Below are 27,041 nucleotides of genomic sequence, written 5' to 3'. Positions count from 1 at the left end.
AATTACGCGATGTAGAATTTTTTTACGGTTCTATATCCTGCATTACTAAAATTACGAATGATAACATCACTGGTTATAATAAGATACTGTAATAAGGTTCCATAATTTATAATTTCTCTACAATTTCATATATTGTCTAAGCTTACTGTTCATCCTCGTAACACGTTGTAATAAAATTTCGCGATTTATAGTTTCCTCGTTATACCTTATTTTATATTATTAAAGGTCAGCTAGATATCCTAGCAAAATTTCATATAAAGCTTCTAACTTCTTGTTCTGTTATTAGAATAAATAAAAATTCTATCCTTGTTATTTGAACTGAAATTCTTATTAATTAGACTTCGATATGATAATCATTGTTATCCCTGACTGTTTCTCATCCAGCTGTTGCTTAATTGATCGCGTACCACTAGTATTATAGAATTTTCTCTTCATTTTCAAAGTTCTCAACAATAACTAATTTTTTCCAACAACATTACGCTTCTTCGTCTACGTCTTTTTATAGCTCACATTCCATTAAAACGTACATTTATACGTATACCTGCGGTTTATAGAAATCAACAAATAACGTCCAAGTTAATAGACACTAAAACATCGAGTAATTCAGCTTTAGCTATCATTAGAAAAGTTGCAAGAAAAATTCATTATTTCCTTTTTCTAATTACGATTCCAAGTACGCGTCGCAAAAAATTTTCAATCAATTTAATAGTCACTGAAATCTGTACCGACCAGCTACCACTAATAAAAGATATAATTAACGAAAATTCATTATTTCCTTCTTGTAATTACAAACGTAGACGCATGTTACAAAATTCATCCATTCGATCTGATTGTCGCTAGAACCTTTAGTAACCAACCGCGACTAATAAAAGATATAATTTTTAAAAGATATTCACTGTTCTTTTCTGTAATGGGAAATTTAGGTGCACGTTAGAACGCACTCAGGAGAGAAGCCATTCCGTTGTACCGACTGCGGCAAACAATTCTCCCAACTACGAAATTACAAGTACCACCGAAGCGTTCACGAGGGCACCAGGGAATTCGCAGCCACCTGTCCAGAATGCGGCAAATACTTCAACGACCGCGGCTACCTGAGCTCCCATATGAAGATTCATCGTAACCGTAAGGAGTATGGCTGTGCGGAATGTGGCAAGAGTTTCAATCAGCGGGTCGCCTACAACATGCACGTTAGAATCCATACTGGAGTGAAACCGCATCAGTGTGAACAGTGTGGAAAAGCATTTTCCAGGAAGATGTTGTTGAAGCAGCATCTTAGAACCCACTCGGGAGAACGTCCATATCAGTGTCAGGTCTGCCAGAAAGCCTTCGCTGATAGATCGAACATGACGTTACATACGAGATTACATTCCGGTTTAAAGCCTTATCAATGCACGTTATGTTCGAAGGCGTTCACGAAGAAGCATCACCTAAAGACTCATCTGAATTACCATACAGGAACTAAACCGTATTCCTGTCCAAACTGTGGCTTGAGATTTTCTCAAAGTAGCAACATGAGAACTCATTTCAAGAAGTGTACGGTTAATAATCCGATAGAGGCAAAGAATTCGCAGATGGAAGGTACTGTGATAGATTCTTCGAAGGTTATACAAGCGAGAATAATATCGAGGACACCCACAGACGCGTTAACGCCTCCCAATTCTGACCAGGAATTGAGCATTCTAACGCCGATTTCGAAAAACAGCGGAATAGAAGGGATTGGTACGTAGCGATTAAGTTATAGAGAGGTCTATTAGCTTGTCCACACAGTGTAGAGTATTTGAAGAGGTACTACTATCGTAGCTAAACAAATACGACAGATACTCGTCGTCTCAATGAAATCAATGCACGCACGTGTCGAATTAAATACTTGGCGAAGACACCGTGATGTGACGGCTATGAATCAGACTGGTGACGTGAAATTTACACGTTCTGTATTTTATGCGATAGACGTGGAGAATTCGTTGTAAGTTTTTTTAGTCGATGAAATAGCCTCTTTGCGCGGAGATGCTTTTTGTCGGGCTGATTTTCAAGACAAGTGGTTAAAACGATAATGCACGAGGTAATTCGACGGATAAATCGATCAGGTTGTTGCTGCCCGCAAATCGTAATCGAACGGTAGAAAGTATTAGATTCGTTTGAAAGTAGCACTGCCAGTTGGTAATCCGAGAGCTACCATAACAGTACGAACAGCCGCCTTTTCCTAGAAATTGTCGTTTTACGGTAGGACGTATCGATTCAACCCACAAACCTATACGTCATTCTTGAATCCTTTTTTCGTTTCTTTTTCTCTTATTCTTTTCTTTTTTTCTTCTGTCTTTTAACTTGAGATTGGTCAGTTGAAAAGATCATCCATGTCATTAATTCGTAATCTGATAGAGATGAAAAAATTGGTTGCCTTTCGTTGCTTGTATATTTACTACTTGAGCAAGGTAATACATATACACAGAAATAACCTTGTTGCATTTGTTCGAATGCACGATGCATGGCGAATGTCGATTTAAGAAATTTGTAAGCTTCTCGAGAAGCAAGTTCAATGGCGAGAATCTGACTTTTGTACATTAACCTGTAATAAATCAACCCCTATATTTGCTGCCTTTTTATACTTGTAATATAAACGCAAAGATGTATATTTACAATGTAAAAAATATAACAATATTAAATCTGAGCCTGTAAATGGCGAACCGAATTAGAAGATCAAATTTTTATTTTTATTTCAATATACCTAAGAAATACTAAAAAATTCTTTACAAATTCCACACCTTATTAATCTCGATAATACGATCGAACATTCATCGACCTTTGCAGCAAACTCCTTTAAAAATTTCCTACTCTTGATACTTTTCCTCTAATTTATACCTCTTTCGTTGAGTATTTGTTTAATGTTATTTTCAACAAAAAATATTCTGTTTCCACTACTAATCAAAAGTCCTAACTACTTTTATTTCTTGGTATTATCTTGCATAACTATTGGACTTCGGAACTTTCTAGCTATAATGTTTAACAATGTATCATGATCCTCTGGATAAGAAGATCCTTTGAAAAAATCTAATGAATCACTGGCGCAATTAAGCTCGTAATTAGAATGACTGGCTGTTTAGAAGTAAATTCTCGATTGTATCCTCCTGTCCAAGAGATACGTTGACTTTCTCGTGCCTCATCGAAAATGTACTGCAACTATAACTTACATGCTTCCTCTTCAACTACAAACTGAAGTATCTCTTCTGACCAGTCAACAGATCGTATCGCCTCGAAGATAGCTGTTTTTCTCTACTCTCTCTCGAATCGCGGAAGCTTTACAATAATGGTTACCTGTATGCACACTTGAAGAATCAGCAGGTTCTATACAGAACAAGGTCTATGTGCGCTTCCATATTCGTTGAAAGCTCCGTTAAACGTTACATTACAGCGAGGTACATGCTACTTTTTAAAATTTATAGACGACTCGGAATTCCTACTTTGTCCCGTTTTAAGAGTCGGGTAACGTTTATTGGACTCTCAAGGCCACGTTTTGTCAAAATATTTACGAACAGCATGAAAATCAATTATATCTAAAGGGGACAATTGTGAATTAATCAGCGAGAGATCGGGCAAAGATTTCCCATGTTTGATCTAAGTGTTTACCTTTATCCAGAGTTATGGGAATACATTCCAATTGAAATTTAAGCTTCGCGTATGTCATTCGAACTCTTTGCTGCGTTTTTAGCTGTATGTAGATCTTCAAGACTAGACTTATATACTAAATCTTATTCAACGTTTTTAGAAGAAATAAAGAAGATTATTAACGTAGATTTTTTTGTATAATATTCTCTAATGATTCTAATATCAAGACAGTTTATAGCTTCATTTAGAAAAAAAACAACGTAGTTCTCTCGCAGATTTCTAAAAGATTTTAATTAACTCGATTCTAACGTGTATACCAGAATAGCAAAGACGAAATTTGAAATTCCTATCAAGATCTTTTCCTGCTTTGATTAGCCAATCTTCGACGTTCGAATAAGTTGCTTTCCCTTTAGAAGTATAATAAGACGATATTCTGGTAAGAATAATATTTAACCAGTCTGGAATTCGAAGTGGATCACGTGTCCACCATATGAACGAAGAATTTATGTTCTTAAAAATATAAAAATGTCTTAAAAGTCTCCGCGTGAAATCATATTCAACGAGTCCAAGAAACCTACGATCATCGGATTTCCATGGCCAGATCAATTTGTGCCAAAGTCGGTACATATTTTCTAACGTACTCTACATTCAATCTCAAATGTAAATGTTTGATAAACGTGCCAGCATCAGGCGAGTTAATATTTGCTTGTAGTAGAATGTCTTTGCCTTGGATGGAAGTAATCGTGGATTTCTATGGAAAAGAAGAAAAAATTTTACATACGTATCGGTGATATGCGAGAGGGAGGGCCAACGATATATTGTCAATTTGTCTGGCTTTCACCAAGATTCGTACTATCGTTCGAACGTTCATGGCTAATGGTTATTAATCATCAAACGATCGCGATTACTCCTGCGAATTTTCTCACTTTAATCCCCTTCGAACATTCAATGATATTCTTAATTGCCATGATATAACGATTGCCAGCTGGATTCCGTTAGACTAACGTTTTAAGGTAAATGTATAATTAGAGAAGATCGATAAATTTCAGCTGAGAATTAAGAAACAAACACCACCTGCTGGATAGAGTTTCGCCTTATTACATTATATAAAACGTAAGCGATAGACCGAATTACTCGACGATTGTTCTTAACGACTTTTTATAACGAGCATACAGGAAAAGAGAAGATACTTTCATCGAAAGTCATTTCTTCATCGTATTCTTGGTTCGTTATATTTTGTAGGATTTACTTTCATACATTCTCGGTGTTTAAAGCATAAAAATATCGTAGATATAGATGCGTTCAACGTTTCTGCGATTGTACAATCGGTGAAAGGAATAGAAACACGTTAATTAATGTATCAATGTATTTTTACGACCCATAGAATTATTCGCTTGCATATCCTAGTGCGTAATCGTGCCTTATCGACTTCAAGAAAATAAGTTCATCGTGCATTGCTGCTAACACGTTTGCTTTGAAAAATGAACAAAATTTTTTATGTAATCTCTCCAACATGCATTCCTCGTGAAATGAAAAAAAATGTCCGAATGAATTATATGTAATAATTCTCAGACTAAGAATTATTTACTAAGAAATAGATTCTACGTTCTATGTTCTTTGGTTCGTGATGACCACGATGACTCGACTAATTCGAACATGTAAATAAAACACATTCCCAACAGGAGATACACGGAAGCAGAGGATTAAAGATGGGCTATCTTCGGGCTATTTCGCGAAAGCACCGCGATAATTCTCCTGAAAATTAATTACGATTCCTCTTAGCACGCGAGGAAATCGATGAGTCACCGTGGCGGCGCGGCACCGCGGCGTTCCTCCAGTAGTCCAGTGGCCGTTTTTAAGGTCGACGTTCTCGCGTTGGTTCGTGATCCGATCGTCAAATGGCACACGCTTGCGATTCGCAATGCTCTCGAGGATCTGTTCATTTATCTTTGTGAATACGCGGCGTGCCGCGATCTCGTTGCCGTGGCACGGTGTTCCGTGATGGCCGCGCATTCGTTTCACCTTTAAGGAATCGCGCACTGACCTCCTGAACTCGATGATCAGAGAGAAAACTCGATAAAACCTGACAGACCAGTTTTAGATTGAAAACTTCAAACTACGTCTTCTACGTGAATCGACGATAATTGGGGCTTTACGTGAACGACGACGAATCTGAGAAAAGCTTGCTCTAAATCTGCCGGATGATCGATCGTTCTCGGTTACGCCGTGAAATTCGTTCGACAAAAAGAGATTGGTTAACGAATTGCCTCTGAATTGGTCCAGTTTTTTCTCTACCTTCGCTTTTACAACACCATTTGCGGTATGTTAGACAGTGACTCATGGAAATATGTGAAATTTCACTAGCACCGTGATAAGAAACGACTTGATCGAAATTTAAGTTTTATTTATTCCGCCGAAATGCTCATGTGTCTTTTGCCTGCAGTGTGCCTTAATACGACAGAGGTAAAATTCGATCGCAATACGACTACAGTTACACAATATCGAAAGACAAGGCTGTCGGTTTGTCAAGCTTTATGAATTGATCCTCAAATAGAAGCAAGTTATTTTCCACAGCCATAGGGCTTCGTTAAATTAGCCATTCACTTCGTCAATCTCGATCACCGAGACAATAATTTAAGTTCATTACTCATGTCCATCTTTACCTCTTGCAAAGCATTAATATTCACTCGACGTCAAATCATAGAATCGTGTTGGAACCAACTTAATCTCTCTCGCATCGTTTGATCTCCTTTTCTCTTAGAAAGTTCGTTTCGCTCCCTTTCTCGATAGTGAATTTTAAACAGGCCATGGATTTGTCGATCAATCGATTTATTAGATCAATTTTGAGTGCAAAAAGAGGGAGCAAAAATGCAATAGAGATAATGCAAAGATTTCATCGCCTAAAATGAATATTATGACACGAAGGATGACAAGGCGAATGGTTTATTTACGTCTGACACGATTATAGCACTGTGCAAGACTCTTAGACCACCTACAAAACGGAGATACATATTCTATTTTTATGGATGAATATAAATATTTATACAGCATAATTTAATTTATAATTTATTACAGCGTAAAGGAGTTGTGTTAAAGTATATCGTTACTTTTTAAGAAAAATTTGAGATAATTAATATGCTTGCGTTCTGTTGACAGATCCTTTCGAACAGCTTGTCAAACTATTTGATGTTTTCTTTAGTCCTATAATCTTCTCTTCTGTGGTTTGTCCAGTTTTATATCTAATCTAAGAGTCTATTTATTGAAATAAAGTATTCGCGAGAAAGATTAATGTGTTCAGAAAAGCTACAAACGTTATGAAAAGAATATTTAAAGATTCGTATTTATATAATAGCATATGGAAATATTCTCTAAAAATAAGACTGGTTTCCATTACGAGATCGCTATCGTAAATGGCCTAAAACTTCTACATCGCGTTGAATATCGAGCGATAATAAAACGAGTAGTCTACACACCCACGAGACATTGCACAATGCTAATGGATCAAGTTCATGCAGTCGTTGAATATAATCGAATCGGCCCCGTTTCGCGTATGCTACTTGTCATACGAACAGGTCTGGGGATCAGGCACACGAATTTCGGGCTTAAAAACTGCCAGTCACGCGCCCGTTTCTCTCCGTCACCACATTCCGCGCATGTAAATCTTCGCTCCGATTTAGCACCTTATGCTTCCTTTAATTTAGTTAGAAATCTAACACGAACTCGTGATCGCATAAGCTAAAAATATTCCTCTTTAAATCTCATTGCATATAGGTAGGTATTATCCGAGAGTCAAAGTGTCAGAGGAATGTAGCACGAGTGCGTGAGAGTTTTTTCTTTCATTGATATTCTACAATAATATTTTTATTACCAAAACGGTTGTTTGTCGCTTCAGTGCGGAATTCTTATTTTCTTTGTCTTATTTATTATTTCACCACTACTTTGGGTTACACGATATACGTGTATTTATCATTATGATACTCGCGTACTGCGAGGCACATGGATGTTTGTTCGTCGGCGTCAAGACGCTAGTATTCTAATGCCTCAGTGTATACTCGCACAGTGGCCAACGCTAATTTTTCGTACAGTTGGAATTCGTTGATTCGAGAATTTAGCGTAAAAATTGTTCATTATAAAAATATCTTCTACATGATTGAAGAACATGATGTTTCTCCGAAACTATAATGTTCTCCTTTGAGTTACGTTTCTGCAATTTTAACGACTATACAACCTATTGTATAGGAAGAATATAGACCGTTTATAATAAAAGTGTCGTAAATCTATCTCTGGAAAAATATAGAAATAGGAACCTAGTGTGTTTGTAACAATATGTATTTGAGCTACTTATAATCAGACGTTGAGTCGATCAACTTTATTTGCTAATTGTGTCTTAACTTTAATATCAAAATATACGCGACTAGCTTTTTTTCTTTCAAGTAATTTTTCAGCTGATCTTGATAGAATTGTTAAATTTCCCTTCTACTTTTTCATTTATAGCTTGAAAGACTTCTACCAATATTAATTATACTATATTTTATATTAATAAAGGAATACAGTGAACCTGTTCCCAACACGTGGAAACTGCGAATGTTTATGTATTTACAGAAAATTCAAACACGCAAAAATATATAGAATGCGTACAATATCCTGAAATATGTAAAATACTCAAAATAGAGCATTTATTACAGTTTTTAATAGGTGAAAGGAATTTTTATCTAAATTCAATCTTTTTAGATGTGTCCGTAAGAATATAAATTTGCATAAAAATCCACAGTCTAGCGATAAAAAATCAGCTTCCCAGATAGAACGTAAGCTAGTATGACCTCACTAAAAATTCCTAATTGTAACAGTAATTTCACGATATTGGCACATTTTCACTTCGATTAACATCGCGCGATTGGCATCCCCTTGTGGATGGTAGCCTTGAGAATCGAAGGAAAGCACGTTTGTCGTCGATAATTTTATCCTGTTCGCGTAACAAATATCTCCGTGAACGCAGACCAAATATTATGTTAAAACCAGTTCGCCGTGGTTACTCAAGGGAACCTGCTTGCCCCGGATTGTCCGTGAGTCTGTCTGTCCGAAGGAAAAAATCGAATCGATTTGCATATCGAGTACGAAGTAGCATGTACCGATCTCTCCTTCGCAATTTCATGTTTTATAGCACCTTCGCTATAATCTCTCATATTAGAATCTTTCTGCGATATTCCAACTTGCTCGATCGCTTGTTTCTGTCTTCATCGTTATCAATGATTAATTAGATACTCCTCGAAATGAAATCCACCATCGCGATAATCTTTCAACCATTTCACTGTGAACGGCCATTTATTCGCGTGTTCTCGCTTATTTCACTAAAATTTCTGATCACGTTCTTAACTTGTTCTGTTAAGATTACGATAAATATAGCGTGCTTACTACTTGACAACACAATTGCGAAACGATCGAATCGACCTTTTTAAATATTTTTTCTGATTTTTTTTTTAAATACCAATTCCTCGCTCATTGAGTTTGATGATCGAACAATGGATATGGCAACCTGTATAATCTAATTATGTTTGTTAGGTATTATTACTGGCAGAAATTAAGTGATCGGGAACCGTGGATTACCTCTTTAATGATTCTATTGATGAAGTATAACGTAACATTTCCTCAAGCAAGTCAAACAACATCTTCGTGAACAGCTGAAGAAGCAATCCCCTGTTATATCGCTTAGGGCGAGCACACTGCGTACAAGTAAATTACGGTAAGAGGTTGCTGGTTGATCCTCTTATCGAGTGATTGCCAGTATTCCATCCGTTACATCGTAGTGTTTGCTGTTTTATGTTCTTTACCTTTATTACTTTTATGGCAGTCTAGATATTTTACTTGTATCTATTAGCAGAGAGAAAGCTTCGGGGTATTTAATATGTTTCCAAACCATTGAACATACCGAAATATATATAATACATATATTCGTTTATAATTCTGAAATAGTAAAATAATTCTTTTTACCGAGTAAATATCGTTCTAGAAAAGTAAAATGATTGAAAATAAAATGCAGACAAATTTCTATCCAATTTAGATCTAGGTTTATCGATTTTTTATTCTTTATTTTTATTTTACAGTTGTTCGACGACAATGAATGATTTCATATTCAAACTTTAGATTCTTAGAAACTTTAGAATTCGATGAAAAATCATAATATATTTTGTAGATCTGCGCACGATTTTATAGGAAAATCTGTTTCGTGCCAATACGTTTGTTCGCTATGGTATTAATAATATCGATTCTGCTAAATTTTCTCGAATCGTGAACCTATCAAATTTCCAATATCGCTGTGCAATATATACACGTATTCACAGAGCGCGGAAAGACGTAAAAAGAGAATGCAAAAGAAAGAAGGAAGAATTAATCGCCCGAGAGGAATATTAATGGCTGTCCATCGAAAGTTTGGTGACAGTCGACAGACAAATTACACCAATCCAGTGAGACAAGTTCACTTTCCACTCTCCTTGTACAGCGATTTAAACGAAACAAAAGCTTGACAGTCGATATATCAAATCTATCGATCTATTCTCCTATAGTACTAGATACTTGCAGTATAATTTGTAACAAGGAAAGATCTAATCGATTTCTGTGGCGATTCACTTTCCATGATCGCTTAAAATTATTTTACTTCCTCGATTCATTGACAGTGGAAGCTAGCCTACCAATCTAATACATATATGTTAAGTACTCCTTTTCTATCCGTTTTTACGCTAACCGGTCGACGACTTTCATTGAAACGAAGCAACGAGCCCGACGCGACGTGTCGAGAGGCTAATGTCAGAGCCCCGTTAATCACACGTTGTGCAACATGGTAAATCGGTATTGCGCCCAATGACCGCCGCCCCGTACGTTTTCTTTGCTTTACACTTCAATAAATGTCAGCGATAAAGAGAAGTGGTAGCGCGATGTCCACCTATTTATGTAGCAGATGGACAGCCAATAGAAGCCATTCTAATGTTTCTAACGCTTGTTTAGTGAAGGAAAGAGGAACTTGAGCAACGTAAGTTTACGGAGATACGGTGTTAGATCGGTAAACAAACGGAGGAATTTTAGAAGCCAAAATGGAAAATTATTTTTTTATACGATTATATTTATTGGAATTGTAGATTTTCGGACCTTTTGATCTTGACGGGATTCGTAGGAATTAACATTTCTTCTCTATCTAATGGTATTTGATGGAGGTGCTAATAAAATTCAGAAGAGGCATCATTTAAAAATCTGCCAAACCTGGATAAATACTGACACCTGTGCGATAACATTTCTGAAAAATGCCTCAATCTCTTTAATCCATAGAATTTTATTTCCAGATTCGTAAATTTCACTAATTCGACAAATTTGTAAAAGATTAGAATATGTCCTATATGACCATGTGTTCTTCAATTACTACCTAAAACTGATATTCCTCGAACATACGCCACTATCTTTAATTATTATCGCCTTATTTCTAGAATTGTAAAGATTCCGATATTTTCTATCCAACCTTATTCTTTGCTCCATTATCTGTGCCCACTATTACTTTATTTCCAGCCCCATAAATTTCTCGATTTAAAAGAAATTTTACTACCTACTTGAAAATATTGTCTATGGTCTATCCAAAAGATACTCTAAACTAAAGAGAGCCAATCAAATTATTAAACTGTATCCCGTTCGCTATAATTAGCATCTTTTTCTTGTAATTCGATCTGGACGATCAAAGCCTCGGATAATTTATGACCGATGACTTTCACCGCAAAAACTCGGCGTCGAGGAACTGTCGCGCTATAAAAAGCGTTTATACTCGGCACGGTTCTTCGATATCGTAATTTAGTGACCGAAGCTTATTAGCACGTGGTTAAGTCACGCATTGGATTCCCTGGTGCATATTTTCTCTCAGGAAACAGGTTCACCGTTCTCTTCCGTATGGTGAACAGGGAAGATGCCTGTACATGCTATGCAGCCACGTTTGACCTCGGATCATAATCTCCTTTGAGAAAGATCCACGCACGTTGGATCTGGCACCCAGAAGACGAAGAGCTGCGAGGACACAGACAACTAGGAAGAAATGACTACACTAGCACGCATTTTATTGCGGATTCCGTTGCTAAAGCAGAAAGATAGCGGCATGTTGAAAGATTAGAATGAAACACGTTCCTCGAAATCTTATAAATGCCCCAAGGTATATAAATAAAATTGATCTTTCTTTTGGTTTACATTCCTGTCTGAAATTTTGAAACTCTTTCCTGACTCGATACGAAAATCATATTTTGAATATCAATTGTCGGATCTATCTTATCATTATTCTTATTAATTTTCTTACTCTTTCGTTATTCGCGTCTTTTCCGAGGCGAATATTTGCAGAGAAATTTTCCTATCCTCTGACTGCAGAGAGGAATCCGAATCTTTATTGCATTATCGCAGTATAAATTTAAAAATTGTAAGATTTAAGAGCCGTCAATTATAAAAAACCGTAACAAATTCATAAACATGATTCAATAAGATATTTATATTAGCATTGATTTTGTGTGATACAGTGGTTTAAGAATTTCATATCTGGGAAATTAAGTACACGTCTTTTATGGTAATGACGGAAATACGAACAACAGAGGTCTGTTCCACAATAGAGCTAATGTTAGCAGTAACAATTTACAAGTCACGAGTTATTAATATTCATAAATCCTTTTATGTAAGTAGCAGTAATAATTTTGGTGATTAAAGAAATAAAATTTTACAAGCAAATTTTACAAATTACAAGTCATTTGATCGTACTGGGTTTATTAGACGAGAAACTACAGAATTGTAGATGAGAAATAAGTAACCTGCAACTCGTAATTTGTCAATTCACAGTTATCATTGGTTGATAAATTGTTATGTAAGAGAGCCGTGTAATTAAGAGTTACATTTCAATTTCAATCAATTAAACCTGGATTTTGATCTTGTTTCTGAAACTTTAAGTGAACTGGACATGATATTAGCAGCAAAAACAGAAATAACGTAATATGCGATAAACATAGAAGTTTTTGTTAATTCTTCTGAATTATAGTGCGGTAATCAGGTCGGTGCAGGAAAGATTTATTCGTTAGGGAAGAATTATGCTCGGGAAAAAGCGTCGAACCGTGAAATAAATCATCGATAACCAGGAAGAATATTTATCGCGATTAATAAACGCGTTTACTTCTACTCTCTATTCTGTACCTTTAAGTAGGGTCGTATCATCGATTAAGTTAGCCTGGGCGGCACGTGAACTGGGTTAAGAACAGCTCCACGAAGAAACGAACTTTCCTACGTAGCCGATCGTAATTTGTTTCACGAACAGAACCGGCAACTTTTTATCAATCGATTTGCCTCGAAGCACGCAGGAAAGCTCGGACCATGTAGAAGAGAACGTTCACGTCGCTGGTTGTCCATGATAATATTAGGTCAAACGATCTTATAAGTCACCACGCGAAGTCACTCTTTCCCATGCTTGATTTTATGTGACTTCAAAGAACGAGAAATTGTACAGAAAAAGATATTGCACAGCCCTAACATGGACAGGAATATGCGATCCTCTTGTATCCACGACATCAGTTATTCCCAAGAGCGCATGTCTTCAACGAGATAATCTTACCATCTGCCCGAGAAGACTCGAGCAATTTTATTGTATACGTTACAAATCACACTGGTTTGCGTATAAGTAAGAACTTCCTTTAATTCGTCATCGAATGACTGGTTTATTCGAAAAATGCTCAAAGAGCTGTATATTGTCGCGTGTAACACGCATGCCTTCGAGTCGTTAATGCCACTACTAGTCGGATAAGATTGGCGTATTTTTTGTAATAAAGTTATGCAAATTGGAAATGACTTGGAATTATTCTAGTAAGATGCAGAAAACTTTCATTACTTTGCAATGTCATTTGCATACTCAGCTTATTCAACAGCTCTAGCAGTTTCAGGGATATCAAACGATTTTAATGAGATAATTTTCTCGAAGGGAAAGAAGAAGAAGAAGAAGAAGAAGTAGAAGATTGATGTATTCTTGCCAACAAAGTAGCGTAAAACGTAAATGATTTTGCGATGGTCGAGAAATTCATTTAACGTGTTTCTCTCGTACAGTTAATTTATTTCGCTTACAGCTAATTTTTATTTAGAAGTGTTAGAAGAAATATATGTTTCGAGTAAACACGTCACTTTGACGAGAAAAATAAAACGTAACGGCATATATATCTTTTATAAATTTCTGCACTGAAGCTGTATCTAATTTATAATCTCATTTGCATGTCGGATATATTTTAACAACACCTAATAATCGTACTTTCCGCAGTAATTCTCAAAATTTTGACAATTCTCCATTTAATTATTCGTTAACACATCTTTTACTCGTATTTTATCAGCGAATAAGCAAAAATTTCAGTTACCATCAGCTACGGTGTACAGTGTTGGAGCCGGATGTCGTCTCACCTTGATGTAACCAAAATTTATGAGCAAAAAAAGGTCGATCTCGTTCATTCTGTCCGCGATGAGATCACGGTGATTTTATTTCATTATCGACCAGGATCAGGCTAAAAATATGCATTAAATACTTATTACTAAACCAATCAACCGAACCACTTCTTCATGATCATCGTCAACGAGGGACAACTAATTGTCTGATAATGATCTAGTCACCATTAACGCGCGCTAATCGCTTTATGGTCATTGCATGGAGCCGGTTTCATTCTTTCTCGTTATAACATTTCAATAATAGGTCATAAATTTCTAACAGTTTATTCTGGCTAACATCGGATATAAAAAGACAATCCTTGAGCATAATTTATAATAAAGCGAAGATCATTTTATATTTTAGAGGTCTGAACGAAATTCTCGCGAGGAGACCGTTGAATATCTACGAGATTTGTTCACCTTTTTCAAGATATAATTACGATCATTTTACATATTGGAATCATAAACGAGTGCATATCGACGAGAGAAATATCGCAGTTCCGCAAGATTTGTTCAGCTTTTTAAGATAATATTACGATTACATATTTTATTACATGTTTAGAAATCTAAACGAATACAGGGAATATAGAGTGTTTATGAGTTTCGTTCACCTTCTAATACGAATTCTGATAGTCAAGATTGTATTAATATCGTGACTAAACTTCGCATGAATAGTTCCTTAACACGTAATGATAGTATTTAGCAATGCAGATACCGTTTCATTAAACGAGCAAGCTCTATATATAAACAGTATCGAACGTTCCAATAAAAAGTAAACTTAATTATAATAAGCTGAAAATAACAGAACAAAACAGCTCTGTTTAAATAGCGAGGTAGATTTCTCGATTGTTACATATTTTCTTAATTGAATACTCAGAAAAATGAAGCGATTGCCAAGAGTGGCAGAAAAATAGCGGCTAAATGCAATTTTCCTGCTGCATAATGGACGTTAGAGAAGACAGAGAAGATTGAACAATTTTAACTTCTGACACGCTTAGGCAACAAATTAAGAAATGAATCGAGCAACGATAGACACCAATTACAGATGCAATTAACATCAAAATGGAATGTCGAGGCTCGGGGGGATGCACTTCGAGAGGACGAGAAGCAAGTTGCCGACTTTCCATCGTCTGTCGCGTAAAACCGTCTCGTCCCCATGACTCAAAATGTCAAGGTGTTTCCAGAGTGAAAGGACACCCGTATTTATGCCCTTTTTTCGCCACGATTTACCACCACGGAATAATTAATAAATTATTTCCGCCAGCAGCCGGCTGCTCTTCACCCATAACGAATTGATTGCCACTACCAGCTATTGTTCAATCAATATAGCCTGTCACTGATTTTACTACCAATCAGAAAAGTATTACAGCATTTGTTTCTCCTTTGTTCCCATTTTAATTGAAATTTTAGTTTGATAAATTATAAAATATCTACATGAATGTTTGTGGAATTAACGAGTTCTTGTCATTAGAAGTCACTAGAAATTTCCTGCCCATTTTACTAAAATATTTTAAGCGTCGAAGGTTTCAAGTGCTTCTAATTCCATGGCGAAAAATTGTACAATGAATGAAACATCGTATCTTACGAGTGAACCTTGAATATCGGATTTAATTAGAATTTATAAATATACAGGATGAGTTATCTACGAGTTTAATCCGAAATATTTTCGATACTCTATTAATTACATCGAGAAACGTTTTAGATGAAAGTTGAATGTTTCAAGGAGATCATATTTTGCTGTTATTATCTTCTACGTAGGTGGGCGTGTAAAGGTTACTTAAGATTTTCAATCTTTTTTTTTTACGTAGAATCATATACTTTGTTATACTTTAATCGGTGCAATTAAAAATTCTCTATAAAAAATGATTAATCTACTGGCGTCAAAAATTGTCACTTTTGCAAATCTGGCTTATCCGACCAATAGCAGTAACAATGACACTTTCATTCAACTTCGTCTAGCTGTTTTACTAAATTGCACTGGACAAGACGCCCCGGACGCACTCGGTGGCTAATTAAACGTAAACGCGTCGGCCGTTTAATGTTCACGATTCAAGGTATAATAGAGCCACTTGATAAATGTGATGTTCCTAGAAGATCGTAAGATCGTAAAGATCATCGTCCAGTTTCCTAGAGCACACTCATGCGAGTTAATTGTTTCAGGCTATTAAGACCTCTGTTTTATTGAACGTTCGTTGTACCAGCCTCTAGCTAAAGAGATCATGGGAAAGGGTACCAAAAGGAAAGGCCACAAACTGAAAATGTAACACCCTGTAAATTGTGGCTACGTTTTAATTAAGCTGGCCGAACAGCGTCGTGTCTTAAATGTAGATTATGGGATCACAGATTTAGAATGAAAGGTGAAGATTCTATGGAATTTCGTTCCTCGGGGATATACATACATATAAAGATTCTGAGATAGATGAATACGGGGAACGCACGCTACAACTAATTTCAGATCTTGGGAACGTTTTGTGCATGTGTTGGGAAGTATACGTATTGCTCTTCATATTTTCTTTTTCATATTTTTTTCGTCTTCGATATTCTTATTACTTTCCAAATGATGTTTCATATATATTTATATTCTATCCTTTTATTCTAGCAACCTTTGCTGTGTAAACATATACACGGTAACTTTAACATACTTTTTTTTCTTTTTTTTTTTTTTAACTTTGTTTATTAATTCCAGGTTTTTTACATATTTTTTTTACATGATTTTTTTTCCAGAATAAACGCTGAATTCTAATTGTAGGGTGGTACAGGCAAAAGTACCGATACGCGACGGTACGACGTAGCCATGCATTATTACATTCGTTTCACTTTTTTTTTTTTTTTTTAGGATTATTATTGTTAAATAAGATAAAATTAAGCCGCTGTTGCGCTGCGCTTATGTACGATATTTTAATTTATGTCCTGAAAGCCTGGACGCAAAAACAGGACAGGTAACTTTAATATACAAATCTGAGTCTGCGACTATTATACATACGATAATTTCAAAAACATTTGAAAAAAATTGTATATCATTTTCAAACAGTGATAAAGTATTCGACTTGTAATTTGTTTCAGTAAATTATGCAGTAAATAGTATAAAGTAAAGCAAACGAAGCGCGGTGTTATGTTCCATCTAATTCGAACACAAAAGACGCGCGTCTACACGATAAAAGTTAATTACTCATTTTTGTTCCTATCTCAATTCTATTTCAATTTTATCCTTAACTATGTCTGTTCTTTGATTCCAAATTTAATCTTATTCTCGCCTTTATCTCGCCTTAATTCATTTCTCAATAAAGCTGCTCTTCACTTTCCTACTTTACTTCCATATGACGTCTTGCTCGTATGAAATTTAATCGTAATTGTTGATTAACACGGCTTCCGTCTTCTATTTGTCCAATTATACCAAACGATATCTGTTACCGAACAACGCTTCATGAATGAATATAGACATTGAATGGTAGCCTGGTTTCGTTCCTCTAATGAATACGCGTTAAAGGCATCCATATGCATGCGAGATGCATATCTAAATACACGTATACCTATTATATTAGCATTGAAAATGCTATCAATTCCATGCACGGGACACTTTGCTAGCAACTGTCTACTCGATTAGCCATTGTAATTGATTCCGTGAAGACTATTGTTCAACAAAATTGAAGTTGTCAAAACGACTACACCATAGTGAGATCATCGTCCTCGCTGAAAATAACACCGTTTGATTATTCGGGATCGTTTCGTTTCTTTTTGTGATTAATTCAAGAAACATCGCTTGAAATATTATTACGCATTACAACTTAAAAAATGCAGAAAATGTATTAACAACGCCATAATTAGTATTAATTATGCTATCAATAATACTATAATAACAGTGTAATATATAATAGTAATATAATATAACTGCAATAATATTATACTATATACTGGTATACTATAATAACACACTAGTATAGTATACTAGTACTGTTATAGCAATAGTATGCCATTACTAATATAGTATACTAGTACTATAATAACAACAGTCTGCTACTACTAGTATAGCATACTAGTACTATTATATTATAGTATACTATATAGTAGTATAGTATGCTAGTATTGTTATAGTATAGTATACTATATGCTAGTATAGCATACTAGTACTGTTATAGTATAGTATACTATAGTATATATACTAGTATACTATAATAGTAGTAGTATAGCATACTAGTACTGTTATAGTATAGTATACTATAGTATATATACTAGTATACTATAATAGTAGTATAGTATATAATAATAGTATACTATAATAGTAGTGTAGTATATAATAATAGTATACTATAGTAGTAGTATAGTATATAATAATAGTATACTATATACTGCTATTATATACAATTATACAGGGATTAATCCGCCTTGACTGGATGTTAAACGACTGAGAAACGAACAAGCGTCAAATTAAATTCGAAATGCTTCTGGCATTTCTGGTAATACAAGAATTTCAAGTTACGAGGTGTGTTCCTTGCTCGCAAGAAGAGGCCTTTAGCTTCTCATCCTATCACCGGAGGCCACTTGATGATACGTTTGCACGCTGCAATCGATCCGGTGAACTTCCACGTTACACTGATACACGCGCAGAAAGAACTTGATTGTCAATTCCGACGACCACCGTAACGTAGTGTATAGTAATTGCGTATTATTGTGTATGAATCGTAGCGAAGAATTAGAGCGAGGATTTTCACAAAACTTGCGAACATGTAACATCGGTAGAGGGATCGATTTGTTGATCGATTAGCGGACAGTTTGCTTATATATCAATGAATCATATTTATTCTGATTTTTTATGATGTTTAAAACACTGATTGGAGGTGGCTTGGTTTAACCGTATTAAGATTATATAAGAGCAAATGATTACATCTCACGCGTACTTGACAGATCGTTTCTTAGTCATGTTTGATACAATTAATTAAAAGTTAGGGTGATTTGATAGTTGGAGAGTTGAACAAAGTTTAGAAAAGGTTAATCATCGGATGAACCGCCAAGTAAGACATATAGAATAATGGAGACATAGATTTTACTTGTAATCTTTTCTCAGCCAATTTATATAATTGAGTCGTAGTTTTTAATATTTTTAGAGAAAATTCCAAGGATTTATTACAAATCCTATAATTTCACGAAGTTTAAAGATTGGTTCGATTCCGATGTTTTCTTTCAAACTATTGACAGCCTTGCTTGCTGATCTTGGAACAGATTTCATTCGCTATGCACGCGATTTTAGTAATTAAATGTACACCGTAGAAACGAAAGAGGAAAAAGGAGAAAATTTGCTATCTACGTAACAGAATTTTGGTCGATAAAGTTGTATTCGTCAAGAATGACAGGATTTCACTTACGATTAGAAACTATTGCGCATTTCCTAAGACGTATTTACATACAAGGAAGTTTCTTCGAACGATCCGACGATTTTGCTTTTATTTGGAAACGATTAACCGTTCCTAATAAACGGAAACGATCGTCTCCTTTTTACACTCGTGCCCCTCCACTGCTTCGCCATGTGCAACTCTGTAATTTTCATCGTTAATAATTCTCAATTTTAGTAATTATGGAAAATATAGGATCGCTCAATTCGAGGTCATTAAATAGTCTGTAGCTCTACGTAAGGCCACAAAAAGAGAACGGTTTCGTGATTTCTCTCCAAGTTAAATATCATCGACTCTTATAACTTAAGTGATTATTTTTAAAACTTTTCTCGCTTTTCAATTATCGTTCTCGAAATTGTTATTAAGCTTGTCAAGTTATCGATTTTGAAGTTTTCCCAGGTTCTTTTTTATAATTAAAAAAGAATCACAAAATCGCGTACAATTCACGTTTCCTATAACTTCAAGCTTCCTCGATATTTCTTCTTACGTGCACATACACATATAGCTGATTACTGTAATTTTTTCAAATAATTTTACCCGTTAATTGATTACAGTTTTTGACAAACACAACAAATCCTATTTCCCAAGCTAACATCCTCAAAACGTATTCGAATCGATTGCGTGTAGTTTCTCCAATAACGAAGACTTTATCGCCCCTGGCTTTCGTAGTTTCCAGTTATGTACGTACGTTGGAAAAACTAGCTGTGCTTGCATCGAACAACAGTGGATAAGAAATCGCGTCTATTCTGTGGATGACAATGAATTAATGTGACCGTTTTAAGAGCAATCGTTCATCCGGCGGCAATCCACACGAAACGAATCGATTAGTCTAAAGTTACGAATGGAAAGTTGGAACATTTCGCCGTTTCGACAGACATTGTTAATACTTGATTTACGTAGATCCTGTATGATCTTGTTCGATGTAATTCGGCGATTCGTTGGTCGATAAAATCTTACGATAACAAGACTGTAATAATTAGAATTCTATTTGAAGACAAACGATGATGGTCTGCAAATTGCCATTCTAAATGCAATAGAGCTAACGCTAGAGAATCGTTCGAAGAAGCCGCAACAGAGAAACCAGTGCTATTGTAGCGTCATCGTCATAATCATCGTCGTCGGTTCGTTCAATTGCCGATGCACGGACGCAACTGCCTACACGTGCAATTCCATGAATCCCATTCGCAGTGAAAAATCTTCACGAGGTGCGCACAGGAAACAGCTCGTGCCGCGAGATTAAAGGGTGAACAAGCAACGCCGATCATATCTGGCCGCGCGTTTCATTTCACTCCTGTCTCGACCACTACATGTAACTGTAAAACCTATTCTTCTTCTCGTTAACGTCAGAGCTAACTGCAAGTATAATCCAGAAAGATCTAATTTCATTTAGTTAATTCCTCTCTTTTTTTACAACGCTACGTTTTTATTAATCCTAAGAACTTAGGTTCTTTCTTTACGCGATTCTATCTCGTTTCTTGCCGCGTGATCAGTGATCCACGGCAACCGAGGGCAGGGCATCTATTTGTTATTTGATTTCACCAAAGAAATGTACAGGTGTTTATTTATGATACGATCGCAAACACCCTTTTTCGTATTTCTTGAATTAATATCTACGATTTGTGTGATTCTCCACTTTCATATTTTAATATTTTAACGTTCAACGGGACAAAAAATAAAATTGAACTGTCTTTGATTATTAATCTGATTATTAATTTAATTATTAATTTGCCCCAATTAATCACGATGCCTACTTATATCTTCGAGAAAATTGTTTTGCCAGCGTCGTTGTCGCAATCTGATTATCATATTACCAGTTATAATGAGAATTTCTTTACAGCAGACATCCCTGTAAACTAGGAAGACTAAGTAGAATAACGTGAACAAGTCGCTTGGTTCATGAAGCGAGAGACGCCGCTAACTTGCTGCGGCCTCTGCTTACCATAAGAAGCATTGACCCACTCGTAAATGCTCGTTAAAGTTAAACCTTCCAACGATCTATCTTTGACTTTGACAAGCATCCTGGAGAATAAATAGGTTGCTTGCTAAATAAATCATGTCATATTCAAACGATGAGATTCCTAAATAAGGTTAAATTATAATTATCAATAGCTGTTTACAATAGTAGTATACGTACGTTCAAAAACGAAGATACCGCGATAGATTCGTGGTAATTAAAGTATCTTCATTGGAATAAATAGTAACATCTTCTATTATAATATCGAATACAGTGTTCTTTCGTGTTGATGTCCGAAGAAAACGTCGTTCCTACATTTTGTTTGCACCGAGGTTCCATTTATGGACTTCCTTGAAAGTCTTCAAAGTAGACTTCATCTTGTCGTGGTAGGTTTCTTCGTCGAGTTTTTCAAAGGATACATACTTCACCTTATCTTTATTGTATGATTTATGTATACGTATCGTTGTAGATCGAAGTATGTTCTACTCACGTCATGTCACATTGCATCCTACTATTTTTCATCGACAATTGCACGATACTTTTCCCTAAATTATACCATACTTTATTCGTAATTAACGATAACACGATTGCGATCGAGATCGATGATTATCAGGTGTCCAGCGGGGTTCTCTTGAATCTTCCGAGAATATAGAAAAATACACTTAAAATCTTTCTCCAGTATCGATTAGCTATTGGAAGTAATTGGTAAATTATCCGGATGAAACGACTCTATCGTTCGATACAGTGAACCTAAAATACCTCATTCTACCTTCTTCTACTTTTACCAATTTATCCAGAAATTTTCTCGTTACTTCCTTACACCACTTTCTTCGTGTACTTTTCAGAACAGAGTTTTCAAAATTATCGTTCAATCGTGGTTCCGAGTTAAGTTACAAAATTTGACAAGGATTTTGTTTGTTGCTAGTCCTTCGATTCATTTTACTTTTGTTCGTCGTCGTGTTCTTTTCTGTCTAAAGGAAAATACTATCGTTTCGTCTATTTTCACTTGGCAAATTATAGTATTAAAACAAATATGGAGCCTGTTCTAAGAATTCTAAGAGATTTTTGCAATGTATAGAATAAATAATACATCCTCATGCAAAGTTAGAGGCCGTAAATATAATTCTAGGGCGTGGCGTTGGTTGTAATACAATCGACATTACCATTTGTTCGGACACCCAATGATCTGTTACGCAGCTTCTTAGCATTTTACATAATTTATTCGACTCCTACGAGAAGAAAAAAAAAAGTCACGACTATATGACAACTACGGCACAATGCGCCAGCTCGGCAAAATAATTGATGTCAAACGAGACTTAATAAATGCTCTATTTAAATGATAATATACCACTAGGAAATTTCCGTATGATCGATATTATTTAATAAACAGTATTACCTCGTAGAAAGTATTATCTCGAATACAATGACGCTATATAGCTACTGTAGTATAGTACATTAATAATATCGTCTGTTACAAAATACTAGATATTATTTTTTTATATTCGATATTCGGTTTATTTTTGAAAAAATGTATACTTCGATAACGAAAGTGTGGACAAGTCAAATTTCAATTATTTCAATTTCTTATAATCGGTATAACAGTATATTTTAGTTTAGTTTATTTAAGTATTCAGTGTATTTTATACTTTTGATACGATTAAATTAATTTTTGAAAGTCTATATACTTCGCAACTTTTCGATGCAAATACTCCACTATCCAATAATGAAAAATGTAATAATTTAATTTAATATCATTTATATTATAGTTATGCTAAATGTAGTATAATTTATTTTAGTTTCAATGTAAGGTATTGAATATAAATTGTACGTATTTTAAGCGCAGAATAAAGTACATACTACACTGAAAGCTAAGAACAAGTCATTTTATTTCGTAATGAGCATATAGAGTGGATAATTATAAGTAAATTAAGCACCTATTAAGTAACTATTCTGATAGTTACTTGAAAATTACAATTATTCGATATTAACGCGAATTACATGATCTAGAAATACCTAATACTGCATGATTTAATGCGACTTAACTGCAAGAAAAATTGTCCTTCCTGCTCTTTCTTCGTGTTCAATGGTGTGTACAAATTTCCAAATATATCTTTCATTTTATATTCCAAAAACAGTATCGTGGATGATCTTAACTAATATTATATAACCATGTCATAATTGTATGTTCGTGTAGATGAAAATTATCTTGTCATTCTTTCGTATTTTTATCTCACGTGCGTTTAGAAGATTAGAAAACGACAATGGAATAAAATGTATAGCACGATTAACGAGAAACACGATAACGTTATCAATTCACTAGACATTGATGCAAACGAAATATCAATACGTACGGACTATGCACGAGTCATTACGAAAATGTTTATCCGGCAGCGATTGTTACTGCAATCTCACCTTCACTTCGATTTCTATACTCGTATGGTGGTTTTTCTCTGGCGAATAGCACGAAGATCCTCTTTATTAGCGTTTTGAAACGATCGTTGTGCAAGAACAATCCTAGCAAACTATGTAGATCGACTTATAAATCACGTGTTTCAATTGAAGACGTATGATAAAATAAACCTTGTTACTTATTTCTTCTGATTAATTTACACAAGATTAATTCTTTAAGACCATCGTCAAAGGAAATTCGTTAAGGAAAAGGTAGCTACGTTTTCGCTCAAGTGCATATATTTCAGAGATCTGTCATTAGACGCTTTATTATTATTATTTATTATTATTAGGTAGAAAGTAAAAAAACTATCATTTTTGCAAATATACAAATAAAATTGTGGCCGATATGATTACAAAACGATGGTATGAGAAGAAAAAGGTGCGTGGGGTGAGAGTTAATCCGCAATACATTTAGAGATAAAAAAGGAAAAGTCTATGTTTACATTTGCGTTAAATAAAACTAAACGTTGTAGTGGTATAAATTGGCGGTAGTGAAAATAAGAAATTGAAAACCAGTTTTACTTGTACCTTATGTAAGCGAGAATAGTTCGTAGATCATAAAAATCTCAATCTGGTAATACATCCTTTGTTTTTTTATTACCGGAGGTATGGTTAAGTGTATTATCAATGGGTCATGAACTTAAGAATTTCTTGGCAAATGTTGGTAAAATGAATTTGTCGGACGAATGTAACCAAAAATATTGAGAACAAACAGAGCAAAATTTCTCCGCCCTACATTCTCATTACTGTAATCTGGACATTAAGCAGAGGAAATAAATAAAAAATCTGTGCTCCAAAGCATCTGCTTGAGAGCAGGTGGCTCGGCACACCATGCATGTTGAGCAATTTAGTAAATAACGTAACACGTCATTTTCCACTTGCGATATATTTATTATTACTCGATTATTTTGATGATTCTTTAGTACCCTACGTTTTCCTGTGTCTTTTTATACACTACACCAATCACGAACAAAACTGCTACATTCCTGTCTATTTTTCATTACAATGTTAAAGAATAACAATTAGCCGACAATCCTCCGACGCTAATAGCAATTTTCTACGGGGATTAAGTAAGATACGAGATGCTGTTTGTAAGTAAAAGTAAAACCATCAGTTTGGCAGTTCTTATTTATCGACTTAGTTCTTATTTATTAAAGTACTTGTTAGTTCGATTCAACTATCTTTTCACTTGTTGTTTGATGGTAAAAAAGTTTTGTTCGTTATTTTACCATATAGTTTTAGCCACACGTGGACAAAATACAATAAGAAACTTGATAGATGTAAATATGTGTATAATATAAAGAAATAAAATGAATTTGGTTTTATTAATATTGCTTTTACATTTTAATTTCCTCATTTTTCATTAAAGCACAAAAGTATTTTTATTTTTTGTCCCGTGTCTCTGACATTATACGGAAGCTCCTTTGAAAATACCGATCTCGGGAAACATTAAAGTGATTCTTACGCCCTCTGTGATTTGTACTTGGCATCTTACTGAACATTGCGTCTCATGTTCTGTAATGCCAACCATTCAAAGGTTTTTTACGCCCTCTACAATTTATAACACGATGCCATCGCAGATATTGGTGAAGAGAATTCTACAATACCAGTAGCCAGTAACAAATATTAAATTTCTTTAAATATAAGTGAAATCTATTCATTATATAGTTCTCCTCTATTGCCACTGATATATTATATTTATGATAGATTAATAAAAAGAAAATTTAATAATTTTATTTTTACTAGGCACGTCATTTTAAATAATATAAATTATCTTAAGAGCTACTACGCATGTCTTTAAAACTGTAATATGTACATATATTTCTCATAATATAATTTTACGTATTGTAATATATGCATGTAAATATTGTCATGCATAGATATCTGAATATGACGTTGCAGTCAGAGTGTAACAAATAGCATTCTTTTCATGTGGTTGCGCAAAACCGAAGGACAGTGTTTAGCTAAAAATAGGCGCATACTGGTATCTTGTATTTCTCTCGATTAACTTATTGAATCAGCGCCAATCTTAGGTTTCCTTTTTCTCTATCGCGATTAACACTACTGCCTTAACAGATATGCAAAGTCATAAAGATGCGCAATGTTGTACTTATTATACTTCAAGAATATTTCATTCAAAATCAAATGATCTATCAAAAAAAAAATTGTATAACTTATCTTGAACGTCATTTCAAATGAATGCTATGTGGTTACATACCTGTCAGTGGTTCTCATTGACACCCAAAGTCGATATGTAAATCAATACGGTGAGAAAACACTAAAACGCATTATTGTGGGAAAAATACGTACATAAATAGATTGTAGATACATAATGTTAAAAATTTATATATCGATCAAATCGACTCCTTATATACTTGTAGACTTAACTAATGAAATATCATTCAATTCATTGTAATTTGAACATGCGAAAGGCAATATTATTTCGTGATTGTCTTACAATGCAACGTTGCATATATTTCAAATATTATAAAAAAATACCATAACTTATTTATCCTTGTTATTGAATATCAATTTGTGCATTCTATAAACTTTATGTAAACTACGAAATATACATGAAATTTTGCATTTAAATACCTGATAAATTAGTTATCATTAAATTTTATGATACTATATCAAATTGTCATCCAATAGAGGAACATAAAATCACTACAGATTGAAGAGATCTTTAAATTAGACGGTAGACTTAAGGGTTCAGTTACTTACATATACACCACGACCGCGACTAGAAAGTGTATGTAGTAGTCACTAAAAGTCTTGGGGTAGGGCAGTGGAAATTTCCACTGTACCCGCTGAGACGGTCAATACTCTCTTCGTGCTGTAACGTGTGCTACACAAGGACCACTCGAACTAGAGGAAGTTTCAAATGAGAAGAACATAAGTACATACATGCTTGCGTATTTAGATATCAATGATAATTATACAAAACCTAGTAGATGAATTACTCTATCTAGTTACATTAATTAATTACCATATTTAATCTAGAAATATGCAAAACTTGCCATTCAATGTTTTATCACATTGTTCGTTACGTATTTCCTATCAATTAGTAGTAAGTACTTTACGCCACTAAAAGAAAAGAACTATTTATTATAGATAGGGGTATCCAATCGATAGTAGCACCATCTCGATGAGATATCTCGAATTGAAACGAAATTGAAATCTATAAA

At 34.7% G+C, this 27,041-nt stretch overlaps 2 protein-coding genes across 4 annotated transcripts in view; one reads left to right on the top strand and one right to left on the bottom strand.

Moving 5' to 3' along the window:
- LOC126919932 (uncharacterized) overlaps positions 1-2,686 on the top strand; it is a 31,997-nt gene extending 29,311 nt beyond the window's left edge. For all 3 annotated transcript variants that reach the window (XM_050729654.1, XM_050729655.1, XM_050729653.1), the window contains exon 5: positions 924-2,686. In XM_050729654.1, the coding sequence (XP_050585611.1) occupies positions 924-1,727 (804 nt within the window). In that variant the 3' untranslated portion in view covers positions 1,728-2,686. The remainder of the gene's footprint in view (positions 1-923) is intronic.
- LOC126919933 (leukocyte receptor cluster member 8 homolog) overlaps positions 1-26,713 on the bottom strand; it is a 61,621-nt gene extending 34,908 nt beyond the window's left edge. The window contains exon 1 of the mRNA XM_050729662.1: positions 26,578-26,713. The gene's annotated coding sequence lies outside the window, so the exon portion shown is untranslated. The remainder of the gene's footprint in view (positions 1-26,577) is intronic.
- Positions 26,714-27,041: the final 328 nt, after the last annotated feature.

This window comes from Bombus affinis, chromosome 9 (assembly GCF_024516045.1).
Source record: "Bombus affinis isolate iyBomAffi1 chromosome 9, iyBomAffi1.2, whole genome shotgun sequence".
Taxonomy (NCBI): domain Eukaryota; kingdom Metazoa; phylum Arthropoda; class Insecta; order Hymenoptera; family Apidae; genus Bombus; species Bombus affinis.
The sequence above is the reverse complement of the archived record's forward strand: the minus strand, read 5'-3'. Positions and strand labels throughout refer to the sequence as shown.